The sequence below is a fragment of the Alligator mississippiensis genome, chromosome 11 (assembly GCF_030867095.1).
Source record: "Alligator mississippiensis isolate rAllMis1 chromosome 11, rAllMis1, whole genome shotgun sequence".
Classification (NCBI taxonomy): domain Eukaryota; kingdom Metazoa; phylum Chordata; order Crocodylia; family Alligatoridae; genus Alligator; species Alligator mississippiensis.
In genome coordinates this window covers 19,545,954-19,565,936 of record NC_081834.1, presented here as the reverse complement: position 1 = coordinate 19,565,936, position 19,983 = coordinate 19,545,954, and the positions used below count along the sequence as shown (strand labels likewise).

The following is a 19,983-nucleotide window of genomic DNA, read 5'->3' as shown; positions in this document are numbered from 1 at the left end:
CTGTTAAAAGTTGCTGGAACTTTGTGTTTGGGTTTAGATGCATTGTATTATGGTAGTAAAGTTGTAGCCTGGCCAGCTGTCTCAGGAAAAAAAAGAAATCTGAGTCCGGTTCATCACTGAACATATCCACCATAAAACAGCAAACACTGTACTGCAGACACAAAACTTCGTTCTTGGCCTACCTATGAACAAAAATGAGGGTTAACAGCAGAAGTTCTGTTTTCTGCAAAGGTAGCCATTTCCAGAAAGCTCCGACTTTCCAACGTCTGAGGGTCTGGGTAACACAATCCATGTTCAAACTTGGTTTGTAATATTTATTAAGGCTTTGGCAGCTGTTTCGTTTTGGAGGTGTTTCAGCCCGAAACACCGAATCCGAAATGAAATGTAAGGCTCCGAAACCAAACCAAACCATCCAAAATGTTTTGGAAAATTTTGGAAAATTTCAGAGCTGAGCTTGCAGGAAACAGAAACGAAGAAGAGGAGGGGGAAGGACTGCTCTGATATTGACATCTGTAGCTGGCCAGTGTCTGCGATCTGTACCTGACATCCCATTCCAATCCCAGTGCTTTGGGGAAGGGACAGCAGTCTACTGTCATCCCGTGTGTAGATCCAGGGGCCTGTGCCCCCCAGGAGGAGTCTGGCACAGCCCTGCAGCCCTCCCGGGGGGCACAGGCCCCCAAATGTGCATGTGGGATGACAGCAGGCTGCCACTGCCAGCTGGGGCCAGTGCCAGCACCTGAGTCTGCTTGGCACACCCTGCACCAAGCACCAGAAAGAACCCAGTGCTGGCACTGGCCCCAGCCTGCAGTGACAACCTGCTGTCATCCCACACGCAGATCTGGGAGCCCGCGCCCCCCGGGAAGAATCTAGCACAGCCCAGTTGCACTCCTGGGGGGCGCAGGCACCCGGATCTGCATGGGGGGATAACAGCAGGCTGTCACTGCCAACTGGGCCAGCACCAGCACCCAAGTCTGCTTGGCGCAGCCTGCCCCAATTAATTAAGAGCCCAGTGCTGGCACTGGCCCCAGCCGGCAGCAGTAGCCTGCTGTCATCTCACGTGCAGATCCGGGGGCCCATGCCCCCTGGGACGAGTCTGGCACAGCCCCGCAGCCCTCCCAGGGAGCATGGGCCCCCAGATCTGCATGCAGAATAACAGCATGCTGCAGGTGCTGGCTGGGGCCAGCAGCAGCACCAGGCTTCCCGGTGCTCAGTGCAGGCTGCGCCAAGTGCTGGTCCCAGCTGGCAGTAGCAGCCTGCTGTCATCCTGTGTGCAGATCCAGGGGCCCGTGCCCCGCAAGAGGAGTCTGGCACAGCCCCATAGCCTCCTGGGGGGGGGGGTGCCCCCAGATTTGCATGCGGGTTGACAGCACACCGTCACTGCTGGCAACTGATACAAGTTGTGCTTTGAACAGTTTGAGGTACAGTTTCACAGAAACTCCTGCACCTATCTCCTTCAAACTTGGCAGGCTTCATGCCCTTGCAATTGCCACCTGAGTTGGGCAGGAAATGACAAAGTTATAGGCATTTTAGTGATTCCCCATTATAGCCTGTAGCAGAATCACCAAAACAGTGTCAAAACTCCGAAACAGATTCGGCTGAATCAAAACGGAACAGTGATCCAAAACACCAAAATGAATCACTGTCCCTCTGAAATGGCCGAATTCGAAACCAAATCAAAACATAGCCACTTCACACAGCCCTAATATTTAAAGTCATACGGCTTTTGCTCAGGGCCCTGTTCTTGCATGTTCATTCCACCACACACAGGGGTAGTTAAAACAACAAGCACTCGCACTTACCAAATTTTGGGACTGTAAGAATTCTTCAAAAGTAACAGGAGGCTTTTGCATTTTCTATCAAAACATAAAATGTGAATTATTCTTACAAGAATTCCTTATGAAAACTATGACAAATTTTACTGAGCTACTGGTCTTATCAAATAATTAAAGTTAACACCATTTTATTTTCAATAGAAACCCATACATTAGTGTTAATGAACAAAAGACCCTATTTATTATCAAATTATGAGAAATATGAAAAAAAAATGTAGAAACCATGCAAGAACACTGTACCACTAAATGGTGGAAAATTATTTATTTAAACCAGTGTAATTTGAAGTGAAATATTTATAATACTTTTTAGTATACTGACAGATAAAATGCAATGTTTCTGTACTAGTAGTGAGGGCTTACCAATAAATCTGTTCTGTTCTTAAGTATTCAGTCAGCTCAGAAATTTAAAAAATGCCAGGTTTGCAAGTTAGAAAGTAGCATCACTGACATCAAACTACTAGCATTTCCTGAATTTAGTGCAATTAACTCAACTGTAATCTTTAAAAATATGCCTGAGCACAGAACAAGAAAAAGAATCAGCCTGGTTCAGATCAAGGCACAAAGCAAGGTACAAAGGATTTAATTAATATAATCAATTTAAAAGCGTTTTGGGCTGATAGAAGTACCAAACCTTGGCTACTCTTAATAAAACGCCACTCAGTATCAACCCCTTCGAGATATTATTCAAATGAAGTAATAGATGCCACCATTTAGTAAACTCTGATGGGGTGTTATTTTTTAAATGAAATTTAGTTAAAAAAAAAAAAAGTGTTCTTCTAGAAACATAAACAAAAGCTTTTTTCACTTAAAAGTATGTATTACAAAGTGAGAAATGTTAGCTCTTGAGCAAAGAAGCTTCAATACTGTTTATCACATTACAGAACTACTGGGCACGTCTACATGAGACGCTGATTGAGCAGTAGCCAAATATAACTGCACAGTAGTGTGCCAAGCACTAACAGTGCTAACATGCTACTGCGCAGTAGCATCACTTAAAACACATTCGCCAGCACTACTGCGTAGGAACTCCAGTTATTGCACATTTATTAAATAAATGCACAACAACCACTGTGCAGTAGCATCTCATGTACAGGTATGTATATTGTTACCAATATAAAGTTGGGTAAAAAAAAATCTAAATCCTGTGAAATGCAGCCATTTATTTTATTTACTGCAATATATTAGCCAACAAGAAAAACATGCCAACAAAAATAACATGGCATGCCAAAGGCAAACATAACAGATAAGCAACAGAAATCAAATTCTGCTGTCAGTACTACTGAAGTCAATGGGATTTTCTGGGTGTAACTGAAGTAAAAAACTGGCATAATAGCCATCTACGATGTTAGTATTTTGTCTAGAAACAATGCCTAATGTACCACAGACTGCTGCTTTATTTTATTTCACTGAGTCAGAAAAATATTCAGCATCCCAGAAATATTTTTGAGACTTAAGCCATTTAAATCTCACAATGCAATTGCTGAACATTTAAGAGCATTGAGTAGTTTCTTGTTTGAATAAACAATAAGCAGCTCAAATATGAGCTATTTTACTTGGAACTCACTCTAGTAATATGGTATTATTTATATCTAAATCTCTGTATAACTAATTCTGTCAGTCATTCAAAATGAGAGAGGCCAATTTGCTCTAAAATCTTCAAAAAACTTGTCAAAGAACATAAGTATCATGAAAAATCCAGTACTGGCTATATTTGACTTGTAATACTGAAAACTTCTGAATTTAAGTCTATATTTTCAAGGTACATGTATGAGTAACCAACGTATGGTAGAAAGGCAAAAGTCTGAAGTACTATTAAGCATAGTACATTACAATAACAAACACCACAAACATTTCTACGATTGCTTTTATTTGCATTACTTTACAAATATTAATTTATTAGGTATCACACCTAAATATGTTAGTCAAGGGTATCAAATAATAATTTTGTGCAGGCAGCTGCTTTTAACTGGAACTTGGGTTCAATTTATCAGTGCACATAATGACAATGCAATAGTACAAGGCAACAATAATAATGCTAATAATCTTATAGCTAACGCAGCTCCCTTGCCAAAGAACTGAGGATGCTATGCAACACAAACAATTATAAAAAACAATTTTAAAAAACTTTCATAAAATGGTTAGGTTTAAATTTTAAAAGGGAAAGTAAGGAACAGAAAAAATGTGAAGAACATGGGACGAATAGTTATTCAAAAAAAATTGAAAACAAATGAAAACAAAAAAATTTAAAATTCTTTCAAAATGAACTACAACAAAATTAGGTGATCAAGGGAGCCATAGCCAACCACAGTGAAATTCAACGAATACCTAGGGATATATGGCTGTAACTAGAGCAAAATTTGAACTGTGTTGTAACTCTATACTCTATACTGAAAGATGTGCAAATGATCAGAACATGAATTTCTTTAAGTTTAACCAAACTATCGCCTGGTCTGGCATTGCTACAGGAAAGTAGAAGCATCCATTCCCTTCGCAACTCTGTCCGTCCTCACTCAACATTATTCTTGCCATCCTACGTAATGGAAAGGGTTGGACGGTTATCCTTAACCTGATGTTTCAGGAAACTGGTGCGAGAAACAAGGCTGGTTTTTGTTTTGTTTTTTTTTTGGGGGGGGGGGGAAAGGAAATATATTTTATCAGACCGACTATATAGTTGGGAAAAAGATCTTTTAACTCCTTGTTATGGTTTTTAAAGGCCTCTTCCACTTGAATACCATTTTCACCTATACAATGGAGTTGTTAAAAGTTGTTTTATTTTGTATTTAGTTTAGGTGGTCTCTGCTTCTCTGGCAGACGTAAGGACAGAGCAGTAGAGCCTCCTCAGGGCAGGCAGGAGGCAGCAGGTGGGCAGGGCAGCACCTTCCAGATGCGGTCCCTTAGAAAGGCATGTGTAGGTTACTGCAGGCACCAGGAACATGCCCTACAAAAGCTTATAACTTCCTGAATTAGTCTCAATAGCTGCTTATACATGTGCTGGGAGGGAAGTGGGGGAGGCCTTTTAATTAGAGTAGTCACTTGAGTTAAAACACCGGAGCCCACGTGTATTTTAAAAATGTCCTGTGTGTTTAAAAATGGCCGCAGGACGCTTTATCTAAACCTCATCCGAGGAGGTTTTGTTAAAGCGCCCCACGACCATTTTAAAATGTGCCAGAGCTGAATCTGTGGGAGGCCGCAGCAAGGCCGCTCCGGCCTGCCTGCCTCTGGCGCCCACCGCCCCCTCCACGGCACAGCTGCTCAATCAAACACATCGCCAGGCTAATCCAAAACAACCCCCCCGAAAAACAACCAACCAACCAAACGAAACCGGTTGTAAAAATCAAAGGAATGAAAACACGGGGCTTGGGGGAGGGCGGCTCCCTCGCAGGTAGGGCGGCGGCGGCGGCAACAAACCCTTCCCCCTCGGTGCACTTGTGGGGACCCGGGCGGGGTCTGTTCCCCGGGAAGGGGAGTCTCCCCGCGCCGGGCGCCGAGCAAAGCCGCTTCTCGCCGCCGGGTTTGTATCTCTGTCCCGCGGCGCCTGGGCCTGGGTCTGGGCCAAGCGCGACGCGGCTGAGCAGAGCCGGGGGCTGCAGGGACCTCCGCGCCCGGGGGAGGTGGGGGACACTCACGGCCGGCTCCCGGGCCCTCAGACAGACACCCCGCCCGCCGCCGCCGCCGCGCCGTTGCTAGGGCCGCCGCTGCCGCCAAGCCGCTCCGCTGCATCCTTCCGGTGGCGGAGCCGGACCGGGCGCTTTGGTTCCGGCTCCCCGGGGGGCCGCGGGACGCGGGCCCAGCCCGGCCCGGGGGAGCCGCCAGCAGGTGCCCAGCGGCGGCCCGGGGCCCCGGCGCTGAGGGGGCCGCGGGGTGCGGGCCGGGCCCCGGCGCTTGAGGCGCCTGCGCTGGCCAGGATACGTCTGAGAGCTGTGGCACGGGCGTGCGCCGGGGAACGGCTGCAGTGGCCCAGCGTTTCCTGTACGGGCCCCGATTTTACTGCACTGTTTTCTCTCTTCCTGTTGGAAAGGGGAATCTCCTTGGCTGGGGGCTGAGTATGCACGGGTTTTTGTCTCTCTTTGTGACCCTTGGACCCCCCAGGGCCACCAGGCACTAAACGCGGAGGGGGGCGATGCCATGCGAGGAGGCGCCAGGCAGAGCTGGCAGTACCGGGTGCCTCGAGCTGGCTTTGAGCCCTCTCTGCAGCCTCCTGCTGCCCGGGCGGGAGAGGGCCTTGCTGTCACCTAGCGCTGGAGGTGGCCTTCAGAGATATGTTTTCAGCAACTGTAACTTGAAAATCGCAGAAGCTGAAATGAGAACTTTCTGACTCGAGCTAATGAACCTGATCCAAGTTTAGTTCCCAGTACGACACTTAGGTGGTCAGCATAAGGAACCCGGGTCGGAAGTCTTTCACCTATTTTCTGGGCTCAGCCCCTGATCTTACAACTTGTTGCATGGGCTGTGCGCCCTTCCAGAGCCTGCACATCTCGGCACCGGCTGTGTACAGGGCATGCCTATGCACAGCAGACTGCAGGACTGGGGCCTACTTCTGTGTAGTTAAATTGTTTATTTTATTTAAACCCTCAGCCCTGCAAACACTTATTTACATCTTTAACTTGACTCACCTGAGTAATCCAACTGGAGATCCGTGGGACTTCTACTCAAAGCTAACACAAACTTAGATTACAGTCTTACAAATACATGTTTTTTACTTTAGGCACTTGACTACGTTGAGTGAGACAACTTGTCTGAGTAAAATTATACATATTTGTAGAGTCATGGGAGTAGGTCTCAAGCTGTTTTGAGTTCAAGACTATCTTGTAATCTGTGTGTGTATAGTAGCCAAAGATTTATTTTGGGCTTCTGGGTACTATTGTCAAAAATGATGATGATGATGTCTTCTGGATTAGATTGATCCAATATGAGAGATTTCTGCTCTGAGACAAGTGTGTTTTTAAAAAGATCACACAGAATAACTCTTCTAAACTGATTAATTTGATAATATCTCAGATACAGTTGTTTTTTTTCATAGGTTTGAACCAAAGATGTCATTAAATTCGCCAACACTATTAAATCAAGAAAGCCATCGGGGATTTAAAAAAAAAATTGAATGTCTGAAAAACCCAGAATCACAGACTACATCTTTGCAAGATAACCCACTTCAAAACTTACAGATAGCATCCCATGAAGTTCTTGAAAAGGCCCAAAAGAGTGGGAGATCAAAGTGTCCAAAATGTGGGAGTTCCAGGATGTTCTATTGTTATTCATGTTATGTTCCAGTTGAAACTGTCCCCACCAAACAAATTCCAGTTGTGAAGGTTAGTATTTTCTGTATATACTTGTTAGATATGCAGGGAGGGGACAAAATTTGCTCTGTCTTACAAACTTTCTTTTTTAAGGGAACTTTTCCTGGTTTTAGTGGCAGCACTAGGTGACATGTTTATCTAGGCTTAACTTGTGCATTTATCTCCTGTTGTAGCTGCCTTTGAAGATTGACATCATTAAACACCCAAATGAAAATGATGGCAAAAGCACTGCTGTACATGCTAAGCTCCTGGCCCCTGAAGATGTTATGATTTACACATACCCTTGCATTCCTGAATATGAAGAAAAAAGACATGAAGTAAGGAAATTCTATGCATATAACAAGGCTTTTTGCTGGAGAAGTGCTCAACTGCCTGTCCTCCAGCCTCCACCTGTCCTCCATCCTCCTTCTTAGGGAGGATCAGATCTAATCACACTGCACATGTTCCTCCAGTAATCACTTCCACTCCACCCACACCCACTAGAACGTATCCATGCAAGGTAAAGAGGGTGTATGGGCTCTGGCAGAACCTGAAGCAGGCACCACCCACATGCACAGCCTAATCGCACTGATTCGGTTACATTCACAATATTTTTTTGTCCTCAGGTGGAAAGGATATGTTTCACTGCATAGGGAGGAGTATTTTACTTACTACATAGAGCAAAAGTATCAGTCATCTAGGCTACTGGCCTGATTCATTCCCTTGATGTAGTTATGTGGCTTGCTTAGCATATTCAGGTTCTGAAAAATATAAGCTTCTGTTCTTTTAAAAATCTTCTAGCACTACCAAGCACCTGGGCAGTGTTTTGTTCTTTAGCACAGAGCCTGAAAAAAATTGAGTGTAAACTCCAAAAACACAGCTGGGGGATGTCAAATTAGGATTCAGAATTAGCACTTTCATTGTTGCCATTTACTATTTCAGTGGTGATCACATGATGAAAGGAATTGGTCAAGGAAAGAACAGAGGTAGCCACAAAAGATGGAAGTTAGGAAGGTGCAGAAGTGAGATTTTTTAAAAAGTGCAGGAATAGCAGTAGTCCTACTGGTCAGCATAAATGATCTAGTGTAGTCTCAAATGTAGTGAATTAACTAAGGACAACAAATATTCCTGAGTTTATACCCTGGCCCATAAGTCCATAATAAAAAATGGAATTTGGACATCTTCCCAAGGAACCCTGCGTTACATAAAAAATCTGAAAAAATAGCTTCTCCCACAGAAAATACTTGATTAAGTAATGGATATATTTTAATAGGTACAGAAATGTTATAAATGTAACAAAGATGTTATTTAAAGAGAGATTCCCTTTCACTCTTATTGATTCAGATTAATTTAAATTCTTTGATGTAAGAAAAAAAGTTTTACTTTTTCAATTTTAATGAAATTATTCTAAACATTTTACTAGACGCTTTAAATTTCCTTCAATATGACATTCGGATCCTTGTATTTTTCATTATTTAAGATGGTGCTCATCTTTCCTGGTCCCAACTCAATTTCACTTAAAGATCTTGGTCTCCATCTGCAAAGAAATACTAAGAAAAATGTTTGTGGCGAAGATGATGATTCTACAGCAGAACCACTTCTCAAGCAAGCACGGATAGAATCAGAACAACAAAACATAAATGAATGCAAGGCAAACAAAAGTGAAGGCACTGGACTGAAGAAAATAATCTTTATCGACAGTACTTGGAATCAAACTAACAAAATAATTACTGATGAGCGACTTCAAGGTAAAATTAATAGTTGAAAGATAAGTGACTGAAATGCATATTCATTTAATGCAGAAGCCCTGATTGGTAGAAAAACAGGTAAGTCTTAAATACATTGGAGCTTAAGTGAATTGTCTTGAGACTTAGGAAGCCTCTTCCAGTCATCCAGCCCAGTACTCTGCTATTGTAGATAATGATGCTAAATAATCCAGTTCACAAAGCTAAAACTAGTTTTAGGTTTTTTTTGGAAAACGCACTCTTTGTTTTGAGAAACTGTTCTAGAACTCCAGAACAGGAGGTGCTAACTCATGCAGCTACAGAGAAAAATTCATTATCTTTCATCTGTCCAGGAAGCTAGAGGGATCTCAAGGAAGGTCATTTGCAGCTTCTTCTCTCACTCTTCCCTTCCCCCTGTCCTCCCCCCTCACTCAAAAGATATTCACTTAGTAGGGAATATTTCAGAAAGTCCCCTTTCTAACACACATCTTGTCTTCCCATGCAAAATAGGCACTGATGATAGAGTGGTGAACCATAAAATTGGGCCCCCTTGTTTCTTTGTAGTTTTGCTCTGTCTCCCAATAACTGTTTCGGTTTCACAAGAACATGTGTGATGCTGCTATTCCTGAGAAGAAGCTAAGAGGCTCCTAGGTTTCTAGTGAGTGCCAGGTTGGGCTTTCCTAGCATTCTTCTAGGGCCCCATTTCTTCACAAATACCCCAAGTCTCCATGACATGCTCAGCCTGGGGTATAGAATTCTTAACTACTTTTTTTTTTTTCTTTCCATTTTGGCTACTAACATTTTATCACATTCCACTATGAAGAGCATGGCTCTTTCTGAAAGGATTTATAATGCCATCAACAGACAACTTAATGAATGTTTGCTTTTATTATAAACTAATACAATGTGCTTGTAGTCAGGCAGAGTTTACATTGTGCTGTAGTCGTTAGAAGACTATTTATGTCTTCTGCAGAGCACTACAGAGTTCAACAGTTTGCTTGTTGAGGGGTCAGTTCCACTCCCACTGAAATCTATAGCACTTCGGAAAATAATTGCATCAGGACCAAGTCGTTGGTATGGAAGGCATGCTATATCTATCTGTCTTACTGTGCCTACTTTCTGCTAGTTACAGAATAGGTTTCAAAGGCATTCCTGCATGAATGAAGAATTCTGACTTGCTGCTCAGCCAGCTACAATTTATTAGCCAATTCAATACTGTTACAAAAGGTTTAGCTTCATGTACAACCTGTCTATCAAATAAGATCTTAAAATAAAGATTATAGTGGTGATGTATCACTACTGAATGATACAATTCATTATATCTTTCTAAGGTATTTAAAAGCCCTGTTCATAAAGAATGAACCACAGGAAATTGACACACAACCAAAGAACTTGGAATTGAGAGAGATCTCTTGCTAAGGGCTGAGTGGAAGATATCCACCCTACTCACCATGTAAGACTGTGCCTTACCTCCTTGCTCAGTACCAAATGAAGCACGTAGGCCAAAATAGTAGCTACTACAACTTTAGAACCCTTGTATGATTGTACTTATTTTATCTACGTGAGTGCTGAGCCAGTGGCCTCTTCCCCTGTTTATATAACCCCCAGTGTCCTATTCCATGGGACCTTTCTAATTCTGTTCAGGTTCTTGTACCATTCTCAGTACCTATAAGTTTGAACAGCTTTCAGTTTTATATTCAGTTATAAGCCTGATATATCCATTGCATGTACTTCATCCTCTCTGCTGGAGAGGAACTACATTTGCAATATCATGTATTTTACTTTTATATGTGTGCACTGCGATGTGTATTACAAATGCATTGCACTTCATGAGGCTTATGTATCCCATACAGAAGTGGAGGAGGTACTGACACTCATTTAAAGGTGTTAATTTCAAAATTAGTTTGTTTTGGGGTGGGGGAGTTTGTTTGCTTGTTTATTTTTTAAAGGTTGGTTATTTTTTTCATTCGCAAACAAATTAATGGATTCTGCCTCCATCTGGAAAAACATTGAATGCATAAACTAGACAAACATAGTTACTTTTCTGTTTCCTGACACCCTGTAACTCAGTTGTTCTATTTCAACAATTACTATTGCAGGTCAAAAAATTGCTATATGCAGGTCAAAAAGGAGTGCCTGCAATTCCAAAGAGCAAGTTACTACAGTATGTGTTCAAAAGATAAAGTTAAAAGAAATACTGGCTAGAAATGTAGAAGCAGCGAGCCAAGAAAACGTTAAGTATGGTCTGTGTTGTGTAAGCCTGCATTTATATATTGGATAAGTTGAACTAATTGCACTACAAGTGAAGGCAAAATGAGACTATCCATTAGCTTTGAAAACAGATAGACTAGAGAACTTGGACAGAATTAAGTAAGCCTAAATCTTATTAGAGAAGTGGTGTAATACATCTTTAGAAAGCAAAACCAAATCAGTTTTATTACAGGCAGGAAATATTTGAAAGCTGGTAATGCCTAAGATGGATTACTACATTAGAAATCAAATGAGCAGTGGATTCAAGAAGTAAACCTTTACAGAGAGTATTAATGATTACTTTTGCATAAAAATAATGCAGCATAATGGCAACATTTAGCATGGTGGTTAAACAAACAGATTATTTTGGCTTTTTAGTATTTTTTTACCTTCGTTGTACTAAGCCACATGTCTTTGGCCATACAGATTCTCCTTTTCAAGGAGTATAGCATGTTGTTTGGTGAAGAAGCAAGTGATCAAAAGATTTCCTGACCCCTTTCATACAAAAGAACCACCCTGGTGCAGGGGAAAGCTTCCGAAATTCCTGCAGCCTTCCTCTACGATTTGGATACCAATGGTGATTTCAAGGAACAGCATTTGGCAGGAGAACTGCAACAGCACAGAGGCAAGGGACTTGGATTTATCTCTAAGGTTCCTAGTTCCCCAAAATCCATATGGATCTACAAGTCTGAGTAAGGGGGGCTCCTGCCATTTCTACAAACTAGATAAACTACAGTGACTGACTGCAGAATTAAAGAAAGATCAGTCATCTACACCTTAATATGTTACAAAGGATGAATAGGGGACCCAAGTACCCTAATTCAGCATGTGCATAGAGTTAAGCTTAAGTATAAATCTCCCTTCAGACTTTAACAATTGAATAAAAGTTCAGTGGTTAAAGGTAATTGTGGCGGAGCACCTTTGGGCCACATGGCAGGGGCTGCAGTAGGCTGGGACAAAGCTAGCAGGGAAGACAGCCAAGCAAAGCCCCCCAAATGTCATTCTAAGGGGGGAGGTGTGTGGCGGAGCTCCTTTGGGGGTGCTTACCACTTGAGGGCTCTCAAAGGCTCTGAGGGGAGCCTGCTTTGGAGGAGCAGCAGGGGAAACCTCCCCCAGGTACTATTTTAAGGGGGAAGGTGTGTGGCAGGGCACTGTTAGTGCCTGCCACTTTCAGACCGGAGCCAAGCAGCCAGCAGGTGCTTGATTGCAGTGGCCATTTTAGATCTCTGACCGCCCATATAAACAGGACAGTTTGCTGCTGGCAGGCCAGGCAGCAACATTGCCTGGGTGCAAGGCTTCATATATCTTTCTGGAGGTAAGGGCAGGAGCTGTAACGGATGGCTAGGAGGCTCCTGGTCCTGAGCATGACCTAAAACTGCACCCTGACAGGAGTGGGTGACCTGGTGGGGCTCTGTGGTGTGGGAGCCCCCAGGAAATGCCAGGCCAGTTATCACCCCAGTGAAAGGTGGGTAGGGGCGCCTTAACCCTAGCCCTCATCTTTGGGTGGGTCACGTAACACTAGAGGTAGTTGGGGCCAGGCATGGCTATGGCCACCTGAGCCCTGTGGTGTGCAAGATCCCAAGGAGACAGAGTGGGGGCCAGGCATGGCTGAGGCCACCTGAGCCCTGTGGGTTACAAGACCCTGAGGAAAGGTGGTTGGTGCCAGGCACAGCTACAGCCATCTGAGTCCACTGGGGAGGGAAGCCCTGTGGCCCCAAGTGGAGGGGGCGGTGTGGAGCCCCAGTGAGGGGGGCAGAGATGAGTAGCCCCAAGTGGAAGGGGTGGTGTGGAGCCCCAGTGAAGGTGGGGACAAACCAGAGAGCTGAGAGCCCAGTACGTTTATATTTATAGAGTTGCCCCCAGCAGGGGCCAGAGCAAGCTTAGGTCAGATAATTGGCTGGCTGCTAGCCCGGTGACGGCCGCAGGAGAGGCCCAAAAGATGGTATGTCTGCCCCCAAGGTATGAACTAGCTAAGCCTATGGCCTAAGGGGCCTGCTCCAAGAGGGGGCAAGGTAGCATAAGTTGTCGGTGCGTGAAAGAGACCCTGTGAGAGGGGGTGGAATGCGAGAGGCCCCCGTGAGAGGAGGGCGGTATGAATGTGAGTGTCTGAGGCCTGACAACGAGGCCTAAGCTTGGTCCAGCTGTAGACCAGGAGGACTGTGTCATCTGGATGCCATCTGAGAGGCTTGGGTGTGGGGCCCACAGATAGCGCCCCCTAGCATCAGGGCAAGAAAATAGGCAGCCTCCTACCTAATTAAGATCATTAATTAGATAACAAGGCATGGCAGGAAGGAAGGTGGGCAGTTGGCCCAGAAACAGGTGGGCGGACCAAAGGCAAATCGGCCCTGAGAGCCCTGTTACAGTCATTAAAATGGGAGTTTGCAAATATTGATATCATCATCTTGTGGTAATGTGATGCAGCACATGAGGTGGGGGAAGGTGGCGGGGGAAGGAAGGGATTTGTATTTTCTAAACGGACTTATTGTTGACCATATAAATAAAGTGTGTGTATGTGCATGTGTGAAAGAGAATGGCTTTTATAACAGCCAAACTAGTTATCTTCTCCTGAAGAGTCTTCTAAATGTATGGACTTCCATCTTGCGTAAATCTCAGCCTTGCACAAGCTTTTGTGAGCTCAAAATATGCGGATATTAAAAATGGGGGGAAATGTAAAAATGTTGATTTCCTGGGTAGCCAATATTACTTTAATAAAAACAATCACATTTTGTAATAACTGCTGTTATTTTTATATATACAGTACAGAGGTGGGCTATAAATAGACACCTCCTTTAACATGGGTCTGATTCTCCCAGGCTTTGACTTCGCTCAAAACATGTCTGGTACCATCATTTGAAATGTTCCCCTTCCAAGCAGTATTGCTGTTCCTTTGCCAGAGAGGAATACAGGGTTTGGCCAGCTTGTCTGGAGGGAAAAGCACAATAATCTTAAAGATGCATACAGCCAAGTCCCAGGAAAAAAGCTATAGCATATTTTTATCCCATATATTTCTGAGGGACTTGTTTTGGGACAAATGCAGGGTCTATTTCTAACCACGATAGAAATATGCTTTATTAAATTCACATTTAAATTATTTTAAGTCTTTTGTTCTGAAATTCTGTTAAATTCTGTGTATTGGAAATTAACTGATTTTTACTTCTACATGTGAGCTTGCTCACTTCGATGTCATTGAACATTTGACAACCCTTTCTTCTGCCCACAAATCTTAAGCAATGGGAACTCTGGAAGAATCTTCCCTTACATTTAGGTCACTGCTTTTAAACCATGCTCCTTTTGAATTCAGCAAGCGTTTGGTCATTGACTTACAGGCCAAGAGGGCCAAGATTTCACCACTGTTTTTTCTGGTTACAGGAATCTTCTGTTAAAGTAAACAAAAGCAACTACTGAAATTTGTGGAAGATTTCTATTTATATGGCTCTAATTATAGGAAATTGCCCTTGGGGTAAGGATATTAACAGGAATAATAAGCCAGTATCATTTTGGTTTCTATTTTTTAGTTTTGAAACTCATATATTAAATGTCACAATTCAATGGTGAGACGTAACTCCTTGTTTTATACATAACTTTTTAAATGCAGGAGGAGAAAATTATTAATATGCCAATTTAATAACAGTATAATTATATTAATATGCCATGTGTTCTGTTACTAGCAGTGAAATACATACTTTACCACATGAATGGCAGAAAGAGTTAAATGTAGTTTGCAGATATATAAAAAGTACAGAATTGCAAATGCCGGGCTACAGGCCAGTCTGGGCTCCTGAAATGGGGCCATGTTGGAGACAGCCCAGACGTATCCGTCTGTAACGTCCAAGCAATTCTCGGACAGTGTTGCAATTATGGATGTTAAACCATTTCAGGAAATGGATTTTGCATCTTAATGTTAACATTTTTAAAGGAGATGTACAGTTATTTTTCTGATTCTTCAACTGCTTACTCTGATTGTACTGTCTGAATGGTGCCATTGACCATCTCTGAGTTGCTGTCAGGATGCATATCAAGGTGTTTGATTTTTAAAGCAATTTATTAAGCTTAAGTGCCTTTACTGGTATACGTAAAATGTGGAAAGACAAACTAAAGCTGTATGCTCTGTATCTTTCACAAGGAGTCTTGAGCTGTATAGAAAGAGACAGGAAAATCTTTTGACCCCTTTCTCGTAAGTGAGCTTATGCTAGATTCTGAGTAGTCCCAATGACGTCAATGCTATTACTCATCCCTATGAGTAAAGGGGGAAGAAATTTGATCTTACGTCAATAAAAATGCTGCTTGTAGACAGGGTCTAGGAAGACTTTGACTATCTGAGTTATCATGCTTTGTGTTTAGAGGCTCTCATTTTGCAGAGACTTTAAGCGTGCATATACTGTTATAAATGTGGGTAGGTCTGAGCAGGCCCCACGTCGACAGACTTACTTTTTTGATAGGACCATCAAGAAATGAAGACATGCATAAAATATCAGGTGTGGAATTGCTGAGTCCGTAATTAATATTTACCACTTCAAGCACTCTTCATTAGTCTTTAAAAAGAAGGCAAGTATCATTCCCTCCACTCTACAGAGGAGGAAATTGAGGCACAAGAGGTGAAGCAACCTACTCAGTATTGCTCACCAGGCCAGTGATGGAGCTGGGAGTACAACAGAACCTTAGGCCTCTAAGTGCCAGCCTGGTGCTCTGCCATTTGGCCCACACTACCTAACGTGTAAACTCTTTTTCTTTTTAGGGCTGCTGCAAATTGAGCTAAAAACAAGGAAAACTTGCTTTTGGCGTCACCAGAAAGGAAAGCCAGATACGTACCTTTCCACAATTGAAGCAATTTATTATTTTCTTGTGGACTATCATCAGGAGGTTTTGAAAGAGAAATACAAAGGACAGTATGACAATCTGCTTTTTTTCTATTCATTTATGTATACGCTGATAAAAAACGCCAGGTCATCTACAAGAAAAGAGTAAGCCATGACATTGGGCCAGCTGTAAATAATACCATGTTTGATTTTTCTTCACTAATAAAATGGTGTGTGATTTTCTTTTTCCCACCTCCCAATTGATTCATAGATTCATAGATGTTAGGGTCGGAAGGGACCTCAATAGATCATCGAGTCCGACCCCCTGCATAAGCAGGAAAGAGTGCTGGGTCTAGATGACCCCAGCTAGATACTCATCTAACCTCCTCTTGAAGACCCCCAGGGTAGGGGAGAGCACCACCTCCCTTGGGAGACCGTTCCAGACCTTGGCCACTCGAACTGTGAAGAAGTTCTTCCTAATGTCCAATCTAAATCTGCTCTCTGCTAGCTTGTGGCCATTATTTCTTGTAACCCCCGGAGGAACCTTGGTGAATAAATACTCACCAATTCCCTTCTGTGCCCCCGTGATGAACTTATAGGCAGCCACGAGGTCGCCTCTCAACCTTCTCTTGCGGAGGCTGAAAAGGTCCAGTTGCTCTAGTCTCTCCTCGTAGGGCTTGGTCTGCAGGCCCTTGACCATATGAGTTGCCCTTCTCTGGACCCTCTCCAGGTTATCCTCATCCTTCTTGAAGTGTGGCGCCCAGAATTGCACGCAGTACTCCAACTGCAGTCTGACCAGCGAGGTTTGGAACTGAATAACAAACCATGGTGCATGGTACTTGGGAGCTGGCTGGAGTGCAGGTTTAGGACCTGATCCCATCTAGGCTGATGGAGTGGTAATTTCATTGATATGACCAGTCCTATTAGGATTATATACATCACTAAATGTTGCTGGATTAGAGACCCTTTTCAGTCTTTGCCTTGGGCAATGTGCAGTAGAAGTGAGGCACAGACCAGAGGACTGAGCCTTCCCTCTGTTAATAGTATCCTCTTGGAACTGTAAAGAGGAGTTCGCATGCCAGCAGGGAATCTCTTTGAATCTCAGAGTTCATCTGTTTTCATTGTGCAGTAATGTACTCTAACCAGCAAGGCTGACTTCATACTGGTGATATCACTACTTATTGAAATGATTGGGACAACATTTAATCAAAAACAAGTAGAGCCAAGTTAATTGACTAAATGGAAAAGCAATTGAAATGGTAATCTTTTTAAGTTTAGAGTTGTGGTATGGTTTAAGAAATAGATGAAAATCATGTCTTGCCTGAACATTGTTATTATATAGTATGTCTCTCTGTAGGACTGTTAAGATCTTACACTGTAAAGGTTATTGCCACCCATTTTAAATAGAAATGAAATTACCTAAATCTTTTTTTTTTTTTTTTTTTAATAAAACTAACTTCATTCTTTATGACAGACCCTCAGCTATTAATATGACAGGTTTTATATGCAGTATCCAGTGGGGTCTGGCTGCAAAAGTACAATAATGAAGGTCTTAATTCACTGCCAGGTGCTAGCAATTTTACTAAAACATTTCATGCTTACTGTAAGAAGAGATAGCAAGGCAATGATAGCTTTCCAACAGGCATTCTTGAAGCTGAACTGACTTGATAGTAACTTTACTCAATCAATTTGCTATGGTAGCTCCTATACATGGTGATTTGTCCAATTTTAAATAAGGCCTTGTCTGCACTAATTAGGTCAGTCAAGTTAGGTTAGCAAAACACACTAAATAATTGGGCTTTTATTAGTATAAGTTATTCCTTTTTCTGAATCACTATAAGCTATCATGGTATAAATTCGATTTTGCTTACATAACTATATCTGCACTAATGGGTAAATAAATCATAATCTTGGCAGACACAGCCATGCTGGAAGCCATAGCATAGACCAGACCTTGGTAAGATGGCTTAACAATTTTGAAAGCACTTTCAGTATATCTTTCTTTTTTTATGTGGATAAATTGGAAGGAAGTTGACAGAATTTTGTCAGAGACACTAGTTGAAAAATTGTAATAGCTGATCTCTTCCAGAAACCTGCAAGGTTGTTATTTTAATTGCATCTTTTTTTCCGCAGCCAGTCTGGCTAAATCAGTGGTGCTTGTGGTTTTGGCCCTGTGCTGTTCTCACCCAACCCCCATGTGCTGGGATTGGGCTCTGCACCTCCCTGTCTATCTGATCTAGTACATGGGGCCATAGCTCACAGGCTCCCTACAGATTTGTGAGGGCCACGCGGGCTGAATGATATGGCACCAGGAGCCAGACCTGGAGGTTGAGCCCCCCTGAGTTAAACTACTATCTGTATCAGTCAGTGCTGCCTTCTCTCAAAAGGAAGTCTCAGTTAGTTGTCCAGATATGCAACACTGTAGAAAGATCACTTAAAAATTTATTTTCAACTTGTACAGAATGTCTTTCAGGTTTGAACAATTGATTTGTGGGTGGTGTTTTTTGCTGTTTCACAGTACTGAATTTGAAATATGAACTAAAGATCCACTTTCCCCACAAGTGTCTTGCCAGCCTCTAGCTTTAGAGGACCCGCTTTCCTTATCTGTCCAAGAAAGAAGCATCTTATTGTGCATACAGACTGATCTATTTCAGCATACACTGGGTGGTTATGGCTGCCCGTTTGCTGCACGCAAATGACTGTGTGTGCTTATAAATACAAACTGAAGGTCAGGTTGATCATTTGGGCCTATAAATAGACTAGTCAAATTAGTGTGCATGAATCGTGGCAGCACTACCAATAACAGGTATATGTTTAAGGTCCAAATAATTAACAGCACTTCACATATACAAATAGGACAGTACAGCTGTTTAAAGTGTAATGCATGTTCATGTGTTTTACACCAAGAAAAATCAGCAAACTTCATTGGAATCTTAATCACTTATTTTTATGGCTATTAAGAGAAGTTCTTTTGAGTGTTTATGATGATGAATGCTGTTTCCTCTAGTATGAATTTTGATGGTCTTTCTTGACATTTACATCTGTATGCATATTTCTTAAAAATTACTCTGGCTTTTCCCTCTTTCTAGAAGACAACCAAAATAGAATACTAGCGGAAGGAAAAAGCTTTCACCCATTTTAAACAGAAACAAAATGAGTGAACTCAGTGACCTAATGTTTTACAAGAATCAGAGGGAAAAATCCTTTTTTTTTTTCCCCCCCTTCTAAGATGCATTTCCCTGAAAACATGTTTTTTTATTTAAAAAGTAGAGGTCAGATAAAGGCTTATGTAAGCTAATCTTTGTTACTTTTGGAAAATGCTTGCATAAGTGTAAATGTTTTCCAAATTTAAGTTTTGTCTACCTCACTTTATTTTAATAGAAGTTAAGAACCTATTCCAAAACTAAATTAATTTTAGTTTGCAGCTGAAATCAGTGTACAGAAAATATTTAAAACTTGGGACATTGTATCTCTAAAAAATTGGGCTCAGATTCTTAACCCAATGGAAATCACTCCTATCTGAGGTTCACCTGCAGTCCACAATACTTAAGGGTATGCTGACATTCCTGCAATAACATGAAGTGGGGGCAGGAAGGAGATTAATGTCACCACTACTGCAAGTCCATTCTGGCTAAAACTTGGACAGATGTTTTGGGGAGTGAGGGGAAGAAATCAGCCCCATTGTTCAATTTTGATGCTGCTAAAGTTCCAAAACCAGCTGGGATTTGTTTTTCAGCTTTTAAACCAAACAACACTTTCCCAAATGAAAACTCTACTGCCAAATGAAAGCAAGCAAGCAGTTAATCCTTTTCAAGTACAACATCAATTTCCCTACTTATCAAAGTGAAGGTCAAGGCAGAGAAAAAGTCAATGCTGGCTCTTTTTAATAAAACTGGAATGAGATTTTCACTGTCTATGGTTTTCCAAAAAGAGCATCCTGTCCCATTGTATGAGTGGATGGACAAGGGAAAGACACAAGCTTCTTTGTTGATTAGATGCAACCTAAAAGGCCATAGAGGGGTGAAGGAGGAGCAGAAAGAAGTGCTCCCCCCCCCCCCACTATTTTTTCCCAAAAACTGCCATTTGAGCTCCTGCAGAAGCGCTGAGT

General features: G+C 42.4%; 1 protein-coding gene across 4 annotated transcripts; it reads left to right on the top strand.

Moving 5' to 3' along the window:
* The first annotated feature begins 4,946 nt into the window (after positions 1-4,946).
* Positions 4,947-16,122, top strand: DTWD1 (DTW domain containing 1). Of its 4 annotated transcripts, none has more exons than XM_019477765.2 (5): positions 4,947-5,214; positions 6,853-7,138; positions 7,300-7,443; positions 8,586-8,853; positions 15,815-16,122. In XM_019477765.2, the coding sequence occupies exons 2-5, from the start codon at positions 6,866-6,868 to the stop codon at positions 16,042-16,044; spliced, it is 915 nt and encodes a 304-aa protein (XP_019333310.1). In that variant the 5' UTR covers positions 4,947-5,214; positions 6,853-6,865; the 3' UTR covers positions 16,045-16,122. The 4 variants fall into 4 exon arrangements, with proteins under 4 accessions (XP_019333310.1, XP_019333309.1, XP_019333308.1 ...); XM_019477764.2 differs by lacking the exon at positions 4,947-5,214 and adding an exon at positions 5,223-5,343; XM_019477763.2 differs by lacking the exon at positions 4,947-5,214 and adding an exon at positions 5,475-5,801.
* Positions 16,123-19,983: the final 3,861 nt, after the last annotated feature.